We start from the raw sequence: 17,400 nt of genomic DNA, 5'->3' as shown, positions 1-17,400 counted from the left end.
GAATCCCAGTTTTCAGTAAAGGTTGCAATTTTTGTTGTTTTTAAATAAACGACAGTGGAAATAAATACACTTAAAGGCCAACAGTCTATGGTCCTTAATCAGTGTTCTAGCATAAATCTGGCATGTGGAGTGCGCAGAATGTCCTCGTAGCCTTTACCACCACCTGGCCTTTTCCTCATGTTTGTATTGCTCAGTACTTCTCCACATCTAGAGCCTTAGTGGGCCAAAGGCCCATCTAGTTTTGGCATAGTGTTCACACAGCATTCAAACAGGTTCCTACAGAATCCCACAAACATGAATGTAGGTGCCTGATCCTGCTTATATTCCATGATACTCAGAGGCATTGCAGTGAGTAGCCAATAATAAGGTCAATAGCCTTTCCCTTCGTGTGTTTGTCTAATAATTCATGTTTAAATGTATCCAAACTAGCAGCTGTTATTACTTCCTGTAGTAGGAAATTCCCTACTTAGACTCTCACTTCTTTCTACTTCAGTGAATGACCATAGGTTCTAATATTATAATTATATAGAATCATAGAATCGTAGAGTTGGAAGAGACCACAAGGGCCATCCAGTCCAACCCTCTACCATGCAGGAAATCTCAATGAAAGCATCCCCGACAGATGGCCATCCAGCTTCTGCTTAAAGACCTCCAAAGAAGGAGACTCCACTACACTCCGAGGGAGTTTGTTCCACTGTCAAACAGCCCTTACTATCAGGTAGTTCCTCTTAATGTTGAGGTGGAATCTCTTTTCCTGCAGCTTGCATACATTGTTCTGGGTCTTGTTCTCTGGAGCAGCGGAAAACAAGCTTGCTCCCTCCTGAATATGACATCCCTTCAAATATTTAAACAGGGCTATCATATCACCTCTTAACCTTCTCTTCTCCAGGCTAAACATCCCCAGCTCCCTCAGTCGTTCCTCATAAGGCATGATTTCCAGACCCTTCACCATTTTAGTTGCTCTCCTTGGGACACGCTCCAGTTTCTCAATGTCCTTTCTGAATTGTGGTGCCCAGAACTGGACACAATATTCCAGGTGGGGCCTGACCAAAGCAGAATATAGTGGCACTATTACTTCCCTTGATCTAGACACTATACTTTTATTGATGCAGCCTAAAATTGCATTGGCCTTTTTAGCTGCCGCATCGCACTGTTGGCTCATGTTCAACTTACGGTCTACTTGGACTCCCAGATCCCTTTCACATGTAGTTTCATTCAGCCAGGTGTCTCCCACCCTATATCTGTGCATTTTATTTTTCTGCCCTAAGTGCAGTACCTTACATTTCTCTGTGTTGAATTTCATTTTGTTAGCTTTGGCCCAGATTTCTATTCAGGTCATTTTATGCATATAGTATGCATTTTTTCTATAACATGTATAATCTTATGTTCTCCTGTTATTAATCCTCTGACTTTCCTTTTTTTTTCTCCTAAGCTACATAGTGTCAAAGTTGGTGACCTTTTCCTGTGGAGAAGTTGCTCCTGCCATTTGCTCCTTCCTAACACATTTCCCATCTCTAACAATATCCATTCTGATGTGGCTAGAACTCTCTTAAGTCAAATCACACCAGAGATTTATGTAAGAGCAGTGTGAATTTTACACTGTTATTTTTTTATTCATTTTCTAAATACAGTTGTCCCTTCGGATTCGTGGAGGATCCATTCTGGGCCCGCCCTGCTGCGAATTGGAAAATCGCTAATATTGGAGCCCCATTGATTGCAATAGAGGAGTGCTCTCGCATACCTCTGGCACACAAGCCATTATGTCCCTCCCAGCTTGCCATCTGTGAAAGATTGACCGTAAATCAGGAGGGACGAAATTCTGTTGGTCAGTAAGAATCCTAACCTAGGAGTGGGATAACAGTCTGTTCTGAATAAGGCTGCACTTCCTCTAAAATATAAAGTTCATAGTTTTGAGGTCTTTTTGGATTCACTGATCCTGGAAGACCAGGTAGCTGCTGTGGTGAGGTGAGCTTTTGCCCAACTTTGGTTGGTGGTACACCAGCTGCACCATTTTTAGGGAGGGCCCACCTGACCAGAGTGGTTCATGTCCTAATTACCTCTCAATTAGATTGCTGCAATGTAGCCTACATCGGGCTGCCTCGAAAAGTGTTTGGAAGTTACAGCTAGTACAAAATGTGGCAGTCAGCCAGACCGGATTATAGCAGTCTTACAAAAACAAAAACAACCCTGCTTTGGTCTCCAAACTGCTTTTTAGCTCAATTCAATTTACTAGCTTTGAACAAAACGTGTGATCCTTATTTCTGGCCCTGTTGGATGTCCCAGCAAACTAATAATAAATAATAAAAGCTTTATTTTTACCCTGTTTCTCTGTCACAAGGACATTTGAAGTGGCACTAAGAAGCCACCAATGCTTGAACTCCCTTCCAAGCAAGGGAAGTCAGGCTGTCTCTGCCCCTTTACACTGGAGGCAGGGGTGTTCTGCATGGCCTTTAGTTGAAATTGCTTTGGGCGCTTTTAACAATCTGGGCTTCACATTACTTTTAAGGAGAGTTCATAACCTCTTTTACAAGTTTGTTCATTCATGTATTTTTAAAAACTTGTTTCTATCCATTGTACATTGACTTGGGAACCCTGGCAAGCTTTGAGATGATACACAAATGCTATAAATAAGAAGCAAAAATGGTTGATGGATCATTATAGCCACATAAACAATTTCGCTTTCATGTGTGCTTAGAAACAACTGTGGGGGGGGAGGAGAGGGGGGATGCTGTTTGGATATCTGGTCACATTATAATCATACCATACATTTCTGATAAAAAATCCAGGGTTACTTGAAGTTGTGCACAGTTCTGTTGTTTTTCTTTCTCTTCCTGTGAGTGGGTTTTTCTACCCAAAGCAGGCTTGGCAGGGCAAGTGATAAAGTGGAGCAAAGGAAGAGGCTGCTTAATCTTTTCATTCTTCAGCTGTTTCCATTTGCTGAAGTTGTTCAGACAGCAACTGTGAGTGGTTTGGCTGGTCTGCCTGAACTGAGCCCCAGAGGCTCTGTGAGGCCAGTAAATATCACATCTATATATTGAGGTGGGGTACTTGAGTCTTTGTTAGAGCCACTGTGGCGTAGTGGTTTGAGCGTTGGACTCTGGAGATCAGGGTTTGAAATCCGGCTTGGCCATGAAATTCACTGGGTGACCTTGTGCAAATCACATACTCTCAGCCTCAAGAATGGCAATGGCAAACTTCCTCTTGCCAAGAAAACCTCATGATAGGTTCACCTTAGGGTCGCCATAAGTCAAAACCAACTGGAAGGCACACAACAACATCTGAGTCTTTCCAGATGTCTTTGCAGTCCAATTCCTATCACCCCCAGCCAGTAGTCTAGGAAAGTGTGGCCCATGAGCTGGCATATGGCCCTTAGGGCCCTCCAGTGTCCATTTTTAAAAATGTCCCCAAATACCCTCTAGGCTAGGGGATATGAGGAGCAATTTTGCCATATTTGGGGCCCTTTGAGTTGTTTTAAGACCAAAGAGAGGCCTTTTTTAAAAAAAAATAGGAAGAGACCCAAATATTGATTCAGAGTTGCTTCTTATTGTCAAATGGCTATTCCCCTGAAACTGAAATGACATGGCCCCTTCAAAAATGTGGTGGGTTTCCCACTTACTCTGTAGTGAGCATTTGGAGACAAAGAATTGCTTTTACACAAGGAGTGTGGCAGTGGGTACAGCTTTCCAAGGGGGACCGATGCAGCTCCAACACCCTCCAGCCATTGCAACCCCAGTCTAGGATGATGGAAATTGTAATACATCAGTATCCAGAGGGTCATATTTCCCCCTCTTCTGTTGTATATTATTGGGTATTGTTATGCAAACGGATCTCATAGCATCTTTTGAGATTGAGTGAAAGTTCTTTCAACAAGTCCTTTTGCTCAATTAATTTCAAAGGTTCTACATGATCTTTTTGCATACTGATATCTCAAACTAACACAACAATGTCTCTGAATTCTATTGGGTTATTGGTACATATGCCTAAATACAAGCGGTTCCTGAGGTTAGGGATTTTGAAAACCTCACTCATGAATATACCCATGTGCATCAGGAAGGACAGCGAGAAGCGCTCTTTGTACAAACTCTTGCCCCTTCTCCCAAGAGTAATTCCAGTGGTATTAAATCATGTCTTTGATGACAACTGCCTCATATACGACAGTTAACATGATGCTGTTAAAGCTGTCATCTTTTCTGAGAAAGTATCTTACGATCAAAGATAAAAAACCACTGTGGACCCCACTTAATCCCCCTGTATCATAATATTCCTGAGAGGTCAAACTGGTTCAGAAATTCTAGCAGCCTTCAGTAGGGTAATCTATCCAAACCTTGGAGCTGTCCTTCTCTGTACTCCTTAGTATTTCCTTATTAAAGTTCTTTGCTCTTAACAGAGGAAAGCAATACATCAGTTAAATAATGGGCTCTTTGTTTATAATGCTAGGTTGGAAAGCTTCACGTTGTCTTCTGGCTGAAAGGACATCAAGAACTGCTGTAAATAGACTGCACATCTGTGGCTACTACTACTGGATTACTTTAGAAGAATATATTTTGCTGCAACTTTATTACCTATCTTGATTCTTTAGCACCATCACTTATACACTAATACAACTGAGTTAAATACCTTTGACATATTTGCTAATTATAGAGCTAACCAACACTGTCCCCTCCAACACTGAATTTTCTTGTTCAGATGCTAGTACAGTGGGCCCTTGGTATCTTCTGTGGTTTGGTTCCAGGTTCTCCCCCCCCCCCCCCCAAATCTGTGGATATTCAAGTCCCATTAAATACAATGGCACAGTAAAATGGTGTCATTCTATCCTGTCATGCGAAAAAAGCTGATCTTTGCCCCCTGCCATCTCTCAAGTGGAGGAAGCACACTATGCTGAAAAAAGGGAGTTCACTGAAGATTCAACACAACTTGGTATCTGTCTTGACATTTTCTTTTTTTCTTCAGGCTGAATAAGAGTGGGTGGTGTCCCCCTAACAGCTATGTACCCAAGGACAACACTGGGTGGTGTGCGATGCAGTAGAATTGGTCACATCCAATCAAAGAATATAGAGATATATATGTTCTTGGCTGCAAATAAAGATTTACATCTATAAAGAAAGTGGCAAACTTTGATTCCCTGAACATAATTTGCACTCAAGCATTGAAATTATTGAAATATATGTATTTTATCTGGGAGATATCCTTGGCAGTGATTTGTTTTGGACAGAACTCTTCTAGAAGGGTTAGGAGATGTAGCTTACATTTGGTTTGAGTGAGTATACCGGCAGGTTTGGATAGTTGGACAATATTATTTCATGTTGAATAAGAACTAACTTCCATTTTTTGTGGTTTACATCATGTATTTGTGCCATTTTCTGTTTTTCACAAGAAAGTAAATTTAGATACTTGTGGTTTTGGCATAACATGCTTTGCAGAAACAACAGAGGTGGCATTAAGGGGAATTTTCTCTATTTGGTCTCTTGTTATAGGTTTATATTTTGTGTCATATTCTCGGCCATTGAGTCCCGGAAAGGCCTTATTTCCTTGTTGTTAAGTTTTTTCTTAGCTGGTGTTTCATTGTTTTTTTGTGGATTTGGGTTTAAGCATTTTTCAATTTTGCAAATCTTTCTAGGATTTCCCACTATTTTACTAGTAAGGTTTTTCTGTTTAAATCTCTTCTTTTGGTTACTTTCTACATTTTGTGTGGGAGGTGTTAACTGCGATGTATTCCCTTTATCACACTCCAGATTCATTTCCTATCACATCCAATCAAGCTAGACATCATATCTATATTGCCTCTCTTAAATACTTGAGATTTGCAGTATCTCATATGGTATGAAAACCAAAGGGTACTTGTTGCTATCCCAGCAATAAAAATGGCTGCCCTCTCCTGAGATTCCTGATACGAAAAAGGGCACACAAATACTACTATTGTTGTAGTGCCTTTATTTTATTTCCAACCAATGGCAATCCTAAGGGAAACTTATCACTGAGTTTTCTTGACAAGGTTTTCTTGGCAAGGTTTTTTTTTGGCCTTTGCCTTCCTCTGAGGTTGAGAGTGCTGGCTTGCTCAATGTCCTCAATGGGTTTCCAGGGCTGGGTGGAGATTCAAACCCTGGTCTTCTGAGTCGTAGTCCAGTGCTTAAACCACTGGATCTTCCTACCATCACCAGACCCCTAATTTGAGCTTGTTTCAGATACGGTAGCAATATAGAAACATCCCCCATTCGCCTAACCATAGAAGCTTTTAGGGCCAGTACCTAGCCTAGTGGTCTAAAGTTAGTCCAGATAGGGCCCTAAGTCCTGGTCTGATAAATAGACAATGTTTAGCTTCTCATCCTCTCCTGAAAAGGACCATCCTTACTTGGGGAAACTGCAAAATACTGAGAACTGAAGGAAGGACCACTCTCATAGCAATAAGAGGTGGCAAAATGAAATGGCCCATCACTCATTTCCCAACTTCAACATAGAATTCTGTGACCAGTTCAACAAAGCATTTGGAAATGGAAGTGATTGGTCTGGGTGGGATAGGGCAGGCATAAAGAGAGCACATTGTGGAGCCAGTACTGGGAGCCAGGTCAAATGAAAATGTCTCCATACTTATGGTGTCCCTAGGGTGAATCTATCATGGGGTTTTCTGAGACTGAGTGCATCTGACCTGCCCAAGGTCACCCAATGAGTGGCAATTTGAACTCTGGTCTCCAGAGTCATAGCCCAATGCACAAACACTTCACCAACACTGGCTCCTTGATTGGTTGTTTTCCTCTGTATTAAAAAGCACCCCAGAAAAAAAAAACCTTTAAATAAAAGGAAAAGTAACACAACATGTTCCATAATTTATCAGTAATTTAGCAAGCTCCTGTTGCATCACACCTATCCTTTGTTATTTTAGGATGCATCATTTGCTTTGTCAAATAACGTTTCCTTTTCAAAAGCTACCCTTGCATCTGCTAATTCATCAGGAACTCCAAATACTGTAAAATGAACACACTGCCTCCACAGCAAGAGGGGTACTTTTCTCAACAGCAGAAGTCCAATCCTTCTGGGAACTGAGAAGAATAAAAGAATACTGGCTTTCTTTCTTTTTGCACCATTTAATTGTTATTTTATTAAATATTTTCAGTTCAAGGTTTCATTATAACAAAGCTATGAAGGTTCTACCAACATTCAGGAAATAAAAGCCTAACTTGATTTCAATTATTTCTCTACCATGCAAAAGTTTTGCATCAAACGTCTTCCATTTCCTGTTTAAAACTTGATATATTATATAGATGCTTACATTAACCCCATAAGAGAACATTAAGAATGCTAAACGTCTATAGCTGTGTTTGATAATGGCCATACCAAGCTAAGGTTCTTATTAAATTAGAACAGGTCTTAAAGACTGTGCAAAAACAAAGACAAAAAAAAATTCCAACTCAAACTGTTCCAAAAAAAAATATTTCGAAAGATGCAGATACTTAATACAGAGGGTTTATTATTAATAACTTTCAGATAAATAGACAAGGAAAGATCAGACCTAGAAGCATGCAGAATTTTGTCTTTTTTAAAAAAGCTGCATATAACTAATTTCCTGTTCCCCACTTTAACTTTATTGTTAAAAACCTGAATAAAATCATCAAGACTTTTATTTGTTGCCTCTCTCACTAGCTTAGTCTAGATGTGTTCTGTATTAAAATAGCATCTCTCCTTGTTTCTCACAAACAGAACATCCCCCACCCTGACTCTCCTCCATATAACTCTTATAGTGGCTGAAAGAGGAAGGAGCTGGATTTTCCAAACAATCTCTTGCAAAAGGTGAGTGCCCTTTTCCTATACTGGAAATAAGCTGTGATAAATGCTGTGGGGCTGAGCTAGTGGTGTGGGGCAGAACTAGTAGTATCTCACTAACAGGAACAGGAATTGGGATGTCTCCTGCAGAACAGAAATTAATATTTCATGGGATCATGTTAAAATTATGTTGTCCTAAATTCCATCCCTGCTATTCTGCTCAATCACATTTAGGAAACTAAGGGGATAACATGGGGAATCCCAGGTTCTCAAATTCTGTGACTGGACATACAAAGTTCTCCTCTTCCACAACTGGGGTTTATAGAAAGGATTGGTGTAAACCTCTGCTTCAAAGTCTACTAGGAAGGCTTCTATTCCACTTTTACTACTAAGAAACAGGATAAAGCAATGGCCAAAATATAAAACCCAAATATTTCCCGGGAAGGGAATAAAGAACATCAAATACTCTCCTTCACAGCAAGGGAGAGCAAGGTAGCATATGCAAAATGGCAATCCTCCTATTTAAACAGGGTGTGTAAAGTTTCTACTCTACCAGAGAAAACTGCAACAGAAACTGTAGAACCTTCTTCCTGAAGTAAAAGGAGATTCTAATTTAATGGTTTACTGAACAAATATACCACCATAGTTTGTGACTGGAATTTAAAAAAATTCAGTGGGACAACAGGAAATAAAGCAATGTTAGAGGGACTGGACTAGTGGAAAAAGCACTTGCCTGAAGTTGCTGGCTCCCTTTGCTAGTTTTATCAGAAAACAAATCAAACTGGGAAGCCAGCTAGCCCTATCATTATAGGGGTGCATATATATATATATATAGATATATCTATTTTAGTAAAAAACACAAACTAAGTTACACACCATACAAGAAGCAAACGCATGTGTGTGCAAATCATCAGGGCAGAATGTAACGCAAAGCTTTTCAACTGTTTCCTAAGGAGCACATATTCCGCAGCACTCTGGATCCCATCTATTCTAAACAGAAAATAAAGTAAAATAAAATAAAACCATTCATGTACTTTCTTTCCCCTAATGTCATTTGCTCTTAAACTTCACCCTTATAAGTTGACTTCACACCTCCAAGGAGTGGCTGTTTGTAAAAATCAGTGCATCTCTGAAAAGCAAGTTCCTATGCTATTTAAAACCAGCTCATACTTGTTCCGTTAAAACATTCTTGTTCATTTTTACACAGTCCGCCAGTGAGTCAGTAGCCAAGCAGTTTGCTGACTGCTGCATCTCCACCACTGACACTTGGGCTCAAGTCAGTCTGCTGGATGGCAGAGGGCTGAGAAGTGTCCTCCTTCCACCTTGCCCATCTTTATTCCTTGCTGGCCTCTGAGGGAAGGGTTCCACCAGCCACATCTCATCAGTTAAATTTGCAGCATAACCTGAACACAAGGTTAGTCGCCACTGTGCCTTCACGGAGCACAGATGTCAGCATTCTGCTGCCTAAGCTGCTCCCTCCCTTCTTTCTTTGCTCCGGTTCTGAAAGATGCTCCACAGCTGCTGCCCCATCATCTGCCCTGGAGAGGAGGCATGGGACACTCCATCATGGATGATCTCTTTTCTATACAAACAATATGGGTTTCTCTCGAGATTTATAAGACACCTTCGTACAGCAGAAACAGACACGATGGATCCATGGAAAAACAACAGAAAGATGGCAGCGCCCGGAGCATCAGATTCATGCAGGGTTTCGTGCATTTGGCTGCTGCCGGTTTGTAATTCATATTTTTTTAAACGTCAAAACGAACATGACCGTTGCTGTAATTCAGGCACTCCAGAGCTGCTTGCTGAGAACATATTGCCCTCCTGCTGAGTATCTCCGAAAGCTGCTGCAATCAGAAAGGAGACAAATGTGAAGTGTGAGAAGAGACACGAAGGAAATACCAGGTTTTTCACATGGAAACCTTTAAGCACCCATTAACCATGTAGCTCTAGTTGTGTTCACTCAGCATTTAAGTTAAATGCAGATAATGCTAAACCAAAATGGCTTCTAAGCAGGATGAAAAGCTAATTAGCAAACTCTGTTTAAGACAAAGGTCTGCCCAGGGTTAATCATGCTTGATAGTGATACTAACCTTCAACCATAGTTAAAAAGTCAGTGGGGAGAGAAAAGAGAATTAGTGTCTTAAGAGCAAGAATGATATGTGAGTGGTGGAAAACGACTGATCTTACAACCTGCTCCAAGTAGTTGAAAGTTCGCCCAGAGTTATATCTTTTCCATTCTAAGCATGTAATCTTCCATCCCAGGGGAAAGAAGAGGCACGTTCCCCTAAGTTTACTAATGGGGTTGCTCAACCTGAGTAAAATTATTATTCCCCTTCCCCCCTTTTTAATGCAGATTTCAAGCATACAGAAATAAATGGAGCCAACAAAAGCTCTTTGCCGCTGCACAACGTATCTTGTGGTAACTATGTGAATGCCAGACTGTATGGGTCTCTTCTCAAGAGAGAAAGGGTTACACACTATGCTGCAATTCTTTTAATATTGCACTGTAAACAACCAGAAGAAGGCTCCTACCCTGAAGTTTAACTCTTGCAAAGCTTAATCATATCCGCATTTCATGACTGAAGCTCTGAGTGATTTCTCTAAAAATTAAATTTCTAGCACCCTTCTTCTGAGAGCTTTCTCTTGGTCCCACTGCCATTACAGGCATGTGATAGACATGAAAAAGAGGTGAGGGTATGGAAGACAGGCTTCTTGGGAAGTCTGGCTGGGTTCTCTCTGTTCTCTTTCTCTTTGGCAAACCCCTAGACACATCTTCTCTCCCCTACAACTTATCTCTGCCCTTATACACACCCTCTCTTTGTACTCGTGGGTCTTCCTGGTTGAACATACCCATGTTTCAGCTTCACTGGAGAGGAGCTGCTGGGGCCCCAGAACAGTGGTAGTGGACATTCAGCCACTTGCCATCACGGCGGTGCCAGACACGGGTCTCTTCAGATTGCATGGTGCGAGGCCGGCCTTGGCCATCAATATACTGTGTTAAGCGGATGTAGGCAATGCAGGCTGCATCATCGCCAATAACATGAACATGCGGGTTCAGGATGGTGGTATGGATTGGCTTGCTGTTCTTGGACAGTACTGAGGAGACATGAAGAACAGTCAGGATTGCCCCCCGCACCTTAACAAGAGAAACTGTCTTCATCCATTAGTGCTTTGACTTTCTCCCTCACTATAACCACCCCATCTTTCTATCTCAGACAGTCAGGTAGTCAGCTTTCATTTCCCTAATTATCACTAAAACCTACTCCCTCAAAGTTTATTTAAACAATTAAACTTAGATGCCTCTCCCACTTTTGCCAACAAACCCAGTAAGAACAGAGTTTCCTGACATACATGCCATTTGAGAACATAGATGGTCATAGGAAAAGCAGAATAGTTTTATCACTGAACGTAGGAGTATGTCTTAAAGTCTCTTAGCTCTTGGGTAGACTTCCTCAACTCAGGCTTTCCAAATGTTTTAAATTCCAACTCCCATCAGCCCCAGCCATCATGTTCCATGAGTCCAGGGACAGGAATCATGTGTCCCCCTGATATTGCTGAACTATCATTCCCAGCATATTTTGCAATTGGTTATGCTAGTTGGGGCTGCTGGGATTTGTACTCCTGAAGGGCTGCGTGACTCCCACCCCTGTAGATATCTGTAGATCAAAGAAAATGGCCTTTCACATTTAACACAGTAACAAAATTCAGCCACCAAGGAGAAATATAATAATAATCTCAAAGGAAGGGTCTGGTGGTTTTACTAGCCCCCCATGGCTTTGTCTCTAGGAAGCCTCCTGAATTTGTAACTGTGAGATCCTGGTCTACTTTTCAATAAATTAATATGGAGGTAGCTTCACAGCTTCACTTGCTATTGCCACTTACTGTATATACTCAACTGTAAGTCTATCTCATGTATAAGTTGAGGGCAGGTTTTGGAGCCAAAATTATAGATTTTGGTATGAGCCGTGGATAAGTCAACGGTAAAACTTTGAAGCTCCCTCAGTGTGTGTATGCATGCATGCAAAAGAGAGAGGGCCCGAACAGACAGGCCAAAGTAAAGCTGCTTTGGGTCACTTTGGAGGTATGCTGTTTAAATGACACATGCATCTTAAGAGGCCAGAAGCTGTGCCAAAGCTACGCTGCAGTCCTTAGGACTGGAGCGTGGCTTTGGCATGGCTTCCAACCTCTTAGGACACATGTATCATTTAAACAGCATGCCTCCAAAGTGACCCCGAAGCAGCTTTATTTTAGCCTGTCCATTCAGGCCCAAAGACTCTTAAAGAAGCAACAATCAGTCACCTACCACACTCTCTATGCTTCCCCAATGGCTCAGGAAAGAGAGAAATTGCTCTCTCCACCACATGGGTAGAGAAATCTGAAAGAGCTGCCATTGCATTAGCATACTGATCCATATATATGTCGACCTGGGATTTTGGGGTCAATTTTGGGGCATACATTTTTCAATTTATAGATGAGTATATGTGATATGTTTAGGTTTTTCTTCTGCATATCAACATTTTACTAGCCCCAGGGCAAATTCTAGGGATACTGTCATATAAATGCATGGGGCTATCTATGTCTAGAGATAGAGAGTACAGAAATCTTTACATTATTTTACCATTACCACTACTATTACAGGCCTCCCTCAATCCCAGGGTTTTAAAAAAGTATTGGGGAGAATACAACTTCCTTTAAAAAGAAAAAGAAAGCTGTATTTATGCTTCCTGGGCCACAATGGTGACTCCTATAAAAATTAGTCTCCAGTCTTGTTACAAACTGTATACTCTTGATTTCCCCATTTAAGTTCCCCATCTGCCTTTAAAAATACTCTATTAAAATCTGGTGCACATGCCATATTCCTTCAAGCCAATCTCTCAATTACTTAATCCTGATAATTTTTAAATTGGGACAGATGAGGCTCCCAGGGTAAAGGTTCCTCCTTCCTGCCCCAATACATTAGTTCTGTGTCCAAAAATAAAATAAAATAAAATAAAATAAAATAAAATAAAATAAAATAAAATAAAAAAGACTAGATAATTGATAATTTCACAAATTGGGGAGAAAATCAAATGAGCGAAAATTGGGGAGAAAATACATATGATCAATATATAATATATATAATATGTATTAAAGCTGCAACCAGTTCTCTACTGATACCTACTCTAAAGCTCCAAGAAAAATTACAGTCCTTTTCTACCTAGGCAGACAGGGTAAAAGGTCATTTTGGTGTGATCAGTTATCTATTACTCACAGTTCTCAAAGTAGAACTTGTGGAAGTCCATCCCTTCTACGAGATTTCCCAGTGCTTCAGGTTCAAATGAGGTGAGCCCAGGATCACAGATCTTCCTAGAACACACAAAGAAACCACTATCATCAGTATCTAATTGTTCAGGTCTTTCAGAGATACTTACCGACTGTGTGATACCAGTTCTTAGCATCATAGAATTTTGATGCAAAGAGTTTCCTAAAGGGTTTCTGTCCCTTAAGAGGGACAGAAATGTTACAAGCCTTTATCTCAAGTCACAATCATGAAGCCTTGGAGCCTACAGCTGTAGCAGATTGTCTTTACAGAAGGGTGGAAAACCTCAGGGTAGGGCACACTATGGCCCCATACAGACAGGCCAAAATAAAGATGCTTGGGGTCACTTTGGAGGTATGCTGTTTAAATGATGCATGCATCCTAAGAGTCTGGAAGCTCTGCCAAAGCTGTGCTCTAGTCCTTAGGACTGGAGCATGGCTTCCAGCCTCTTAGGACACCTGCACCACTTAAACAGCATACCTCCAAAGTGACCTGAAGCAGCTTTATTTTGGCCTGGTCTGTATGGGGCCTATATCTTCCATCACACTCTGCACTTTTTGCTGATCATTCTCATGCACCTATGTGGCTATATTCACTCCTGTGCCTATTTTGCAAAGTTTACATCCCATATTTTATCTTCGCTGAAACTTGACGCAGGTACGTTTTCCTTTTCTACCATTCAGTACCTATCTGCACATACCAATTATCAAATTAACAATAATAATAATAATAATAATAGGATTTATTTATATGCCGCCCAATCACTGGGAATCCGGGTGGCTTACAACAGAGGGGATAATGGACGGTTCCCTGCCCTCAGGCTTACAACCTAAAAAGACATGACACAAAAGGAGAAGGGAATGGTGGTGGGGAAGGGGATCAGGTCCAGCATTCTTCTCTCCCTCTGAGGCCTGGACCAAGGCAGATGGACTGAAGGGAGGGCTCTTCTTCTTAATCGAGGCTGGGCCCAATTAATCAACACCTTTGTAGAAAAAAAACCCTGTCATAGGCCTGAAACAGACAGGCAGATGGGAGCAGCTTATGGCCACTCCAGGGGTGTGGTGTTTACACAACACAGGCCCCCAGAATGCCTGGAAACTGCAACAGGGTCACCTAAGATAGCCCAAAACCAGCCCCAAAGGGAATTTATCTTTTCTGCTCCTTTGGGGCCACTGCAGAAGGCGCCCTCAGGGCCGCAGTGTGTTTGCTGTGGTCCCGGGGAGATCAGGCTATGACCGGCTTCTGGCAGGTACAATTTAGACAGCAATGCTAAAACTGCTAAGGAATAAGCATGCTTTATGTATTGGATTGTGGTTAAATTTGGCTGCATCAGACCTCTTCTGAGAAATATTTTCAAATATTCTTCCTCCTCCTCTTCTTCAAGACAAATTATAGGAAAATGAATTAAAATAGGTACTGATCTCTCTCTTCCTCCTCCCAATGCTTCTCTCCCACTAAACAATGTAACAATCAATTGACAAGATCCATCTATTGATTTTCTCTTATTCAAATAACACAGGGTGGCTTGATTTGTCCTGTTCTTTGGCAGTACTTCTAAGTTTACTGAGAGCATTCAGTCAACAAAGGTTCACAAGATACTATGCAGAAAAGAGACACGAATCTTTTACTCTGAGCCCATAGGTTTGCTTGTGCACATATGTGTGCATGTGTGCACATACTCATATGCATTTAAAAGAGTGTGAGTATTAGTATTCAGTTTTCTATGGCTATCATAACCGTTTACATCTGTCAATGCTGTAAAATGAAGATTCAGATTCATAAGCAACTATGGCCATGTTCTCTTTCTTATCTGTTTAAGAGATAAATTAACTCTTCATATTAAGATTGTTATCTCAGGTCCATTTAAGACTGTCCATACAGCAGAAACCACATGGACGTACTTATCATATATGTGGCAGCTTGTATCCAGATTAACTTCAATCAATCAATTAGCTAGCATAACCATGTGCACTTTGTTCACATGTATAAAAAAATGTGATCAACTTTCATATGATAAAGTTATCCAGCAACAGGCAAATGATAAATGAAAATTAGATGAATTCTGAGATGGGCCTACCTCTAATGGGAAAAACAGAACCTCGGAGTAATGACAGGACTCACGGAAAATAAATTTTCTGTGTACAGAAAAGTATGCCATCATATGAGGCCCCCACCTGCACTGTAAGATGGAACCATGCAACAGGGTTTATTTAGCTTGTGTGTAAATGCTTTATGTTAAATTCATATGTATGTCAACAGTGCTATACTTGTTACATCCATTTTGCATTTGAGCTCCTCTGAAATCATAGCAACAAGCAAGACTTTTTACTGTCTTTCTAGCTTTCTGGGACAAAGTGGGTAAAATTGGAGCACTGGTGGTGCAGTGGTTAAATGCCAATACTGCAACCACAATGTTGTGAGTTCCATCCCAGGGCCCCAAGGCTGACTCAGTCTTTCATTCTTAGCTCAATAGAATGAGTACCCAGATTGTTGGGGGCAATTTGCTTACATGCTGTAAACTTCTTAGAGAGTACCGAGTTCATTATTAAGCGATACAGAGATATAAATGCAATTGCTATTGCTAAAATACAGAATTTGCTTATTAACATTATAGACATTAACACTGGAGATTATCACAAGGGGGATGGGATGTCCTTGTCCTTTACTATCCCTGTTCCATCCTTCCCATTCAATCACATGGAGATTTTCGCGTCATTATTATCCTGTTCTTATCGCACAATCACGATAAGATTTTCAGACATTTCACTTATCCCATCCTTCTTCCGTCCCTGAAGTGGCATGTCCCTGTCACTGTGGATTAATAGAAACTTGCGTTAATACAATGATGGGTGCCACTGATGGGAGAAGGACGGGATAAGCATGGATGCGATAAGGATGGGGCTAAGGACAAGAGCGATCCCTCCTGCCCCATGTGATAATCTCCATTATATTTGAGCTTTTCCTGGTTTGCATTGAGTTATACTGCTCCATTCCACTTCTGCTACCCAGCCTTCTTTGGCCATGCTTGCCTGATAATCCATGGCCACTGTGAAAGAGTATAAGTGCCTCTGCATGTCTTTACTTACGTGTAAGCTTCAAAATCTCCATTGTTGATTGCTTCAATCAGCTGCTCTGTTATCTTGATTATCTCTTGCTTACGCACTGAAGACAAGAATAAAGAAGGTGGCTTTACTCTACGTGGAATTATGAAAACAGATGGCAAACAGTGCCTCCTTCAGGGGAATCAACAACGGTACCACTTGATTTTATCCCAGTAGTGGCTGCCTTGTTGCATTCCAGAAGAGCAGTAATGACAGCTATCCATTGGAAGGGATGGAGTCTGGTAGATGGAAGGAAGAAAGGAAGAAAGGAAAGACAATAGTAGAAGTACTGCACAAAAGAAAGCCTACCTGAAGGCTACACCTAGGGCTCAGCTGGTGCAATCTGTATAGGATTTGTCAATTAAAGGCCAAAGCTGCCATTATGGTGCCTCTGTGATGAGAAAGACCAACTCTATGGTGGGGATGAGAACAGATAGGCCCAGTGTAGACAATATTGAGAGAAAGACTCATGTTTCATCCCCTTCTCTGGAATGTCTTTCTTCTCCCTTTCACTCCCTGTCATTAACCACAACATCATGTTCCATGTCCACTGTAATGCACAATGCTTCATACGAACTATGCTTTCAAAGGAATCTGGTTTGTATTCACCCTTTGCATATATATATATATAATGCAAAACTGTTGCTAAATTACTGGAAGGAATGATAGAATCACTACAGAGAGAGAGTAAGAGGGAAGATGATGGTGCCTGTAGTCCAGATTTGCATACCAGTCACAAGAAATGGCATTATTTCTGTATTTGTCACACCAATAAGTCCCTCACTTTTTTGCATGGTTCTTAGTAATTATTCAACAAAAGTACAGAATGGTGGATTTGAATTCAGCAAAATTCCTGAATACAGAAGGACATATTGGAAGAAACTAGCTACAACAGCAGCTTGACAGGTGAAATAACTACTAAGATAGCATCTTCCGACTTCATCAAAGATGCAACTTGACTCATTCATGTAACATGACAATCTAAGCAAAATGTCACCCGTGTATTTACTGACCCGCTGCCGAGTCATTATCATCTGCGTCTACTTCACTGTATTCTTTTATGTTTTCCTCTGCCACCACCAATTACTTTCATATATATCGCATGGGGGAAATACTACACAGAATACTGCTGATAAAAAAATTTCAAACAGGTAGCTTTGTGATGAGCCTATAGATGCAAAACATCAGCCATTACCTCTCTTGTTTTCATGAGAATAAGGCTGTACAATATGTGAAGAT

General features: G+C 41.0%; 1 protein-coding gene across 25 annotated transcripts in view; it reads right to left on the bottom strand.

Annotated features, from left to right (window-relative positions):
- Nucleotides 1–7,442: 7,442 nt before the first annotated feature.
- The window catches only part of CAMK2G (calcium/calmodulin dependent protein kinase II gamma), a 181,362-nt gene continuing 171,404 nt past the window's right edge, over nt 7,443–17,400 (bottom strand). For all 25 annotated transcript variants that reach the window (XM_089510762.1, XM_089510769.1, XM_089510768.1 and 22 more), the window contains 4 exons: nt 16,147–16,222; nt 13,013–13,107; nt 10,612–10,857; nt 7,443–9,605 (listed from right to left, as the gene is read on the bottom strand). In XM_089510762.1, the coding sequence (XP_089366888.1) occupies nt 10,625–10,857; nt 13,013–13,107; nt 16,147–16,222 (404 nt within the window). In that variant the 3' untranslated portion in view covers nt 7,443–9,605; nt 10,612–10,624. The remainder of the gene's footprint in view (nt 9,606–10,611; nt 10,858–13,012; nt 13,108–16,146; nt 16,223–17,400) is intronic.

This window comes from Sceloporus occidentalis, unplaced genomic scaffold (assembly GCF_023333645.1).
Source record: "Sceloporus occidentalis isolate IW3139 unplaced genomic scaffold, rSceOcc1.0.p SCAF_2, whole genome shotgun sequence".
NCBI classification, from domain to species: Eukaryota; Metazoa; Chordata; class Lepidosauria; order Squamata; family Phrynosomatidae; genus Sceloporus; species Sceloporus occidentalis.
The sequence above is the reverse complement of the archived record's forward strand: the minus strand, read 5'-3'. Positions and strand labels throughout refer to the sequence as shown.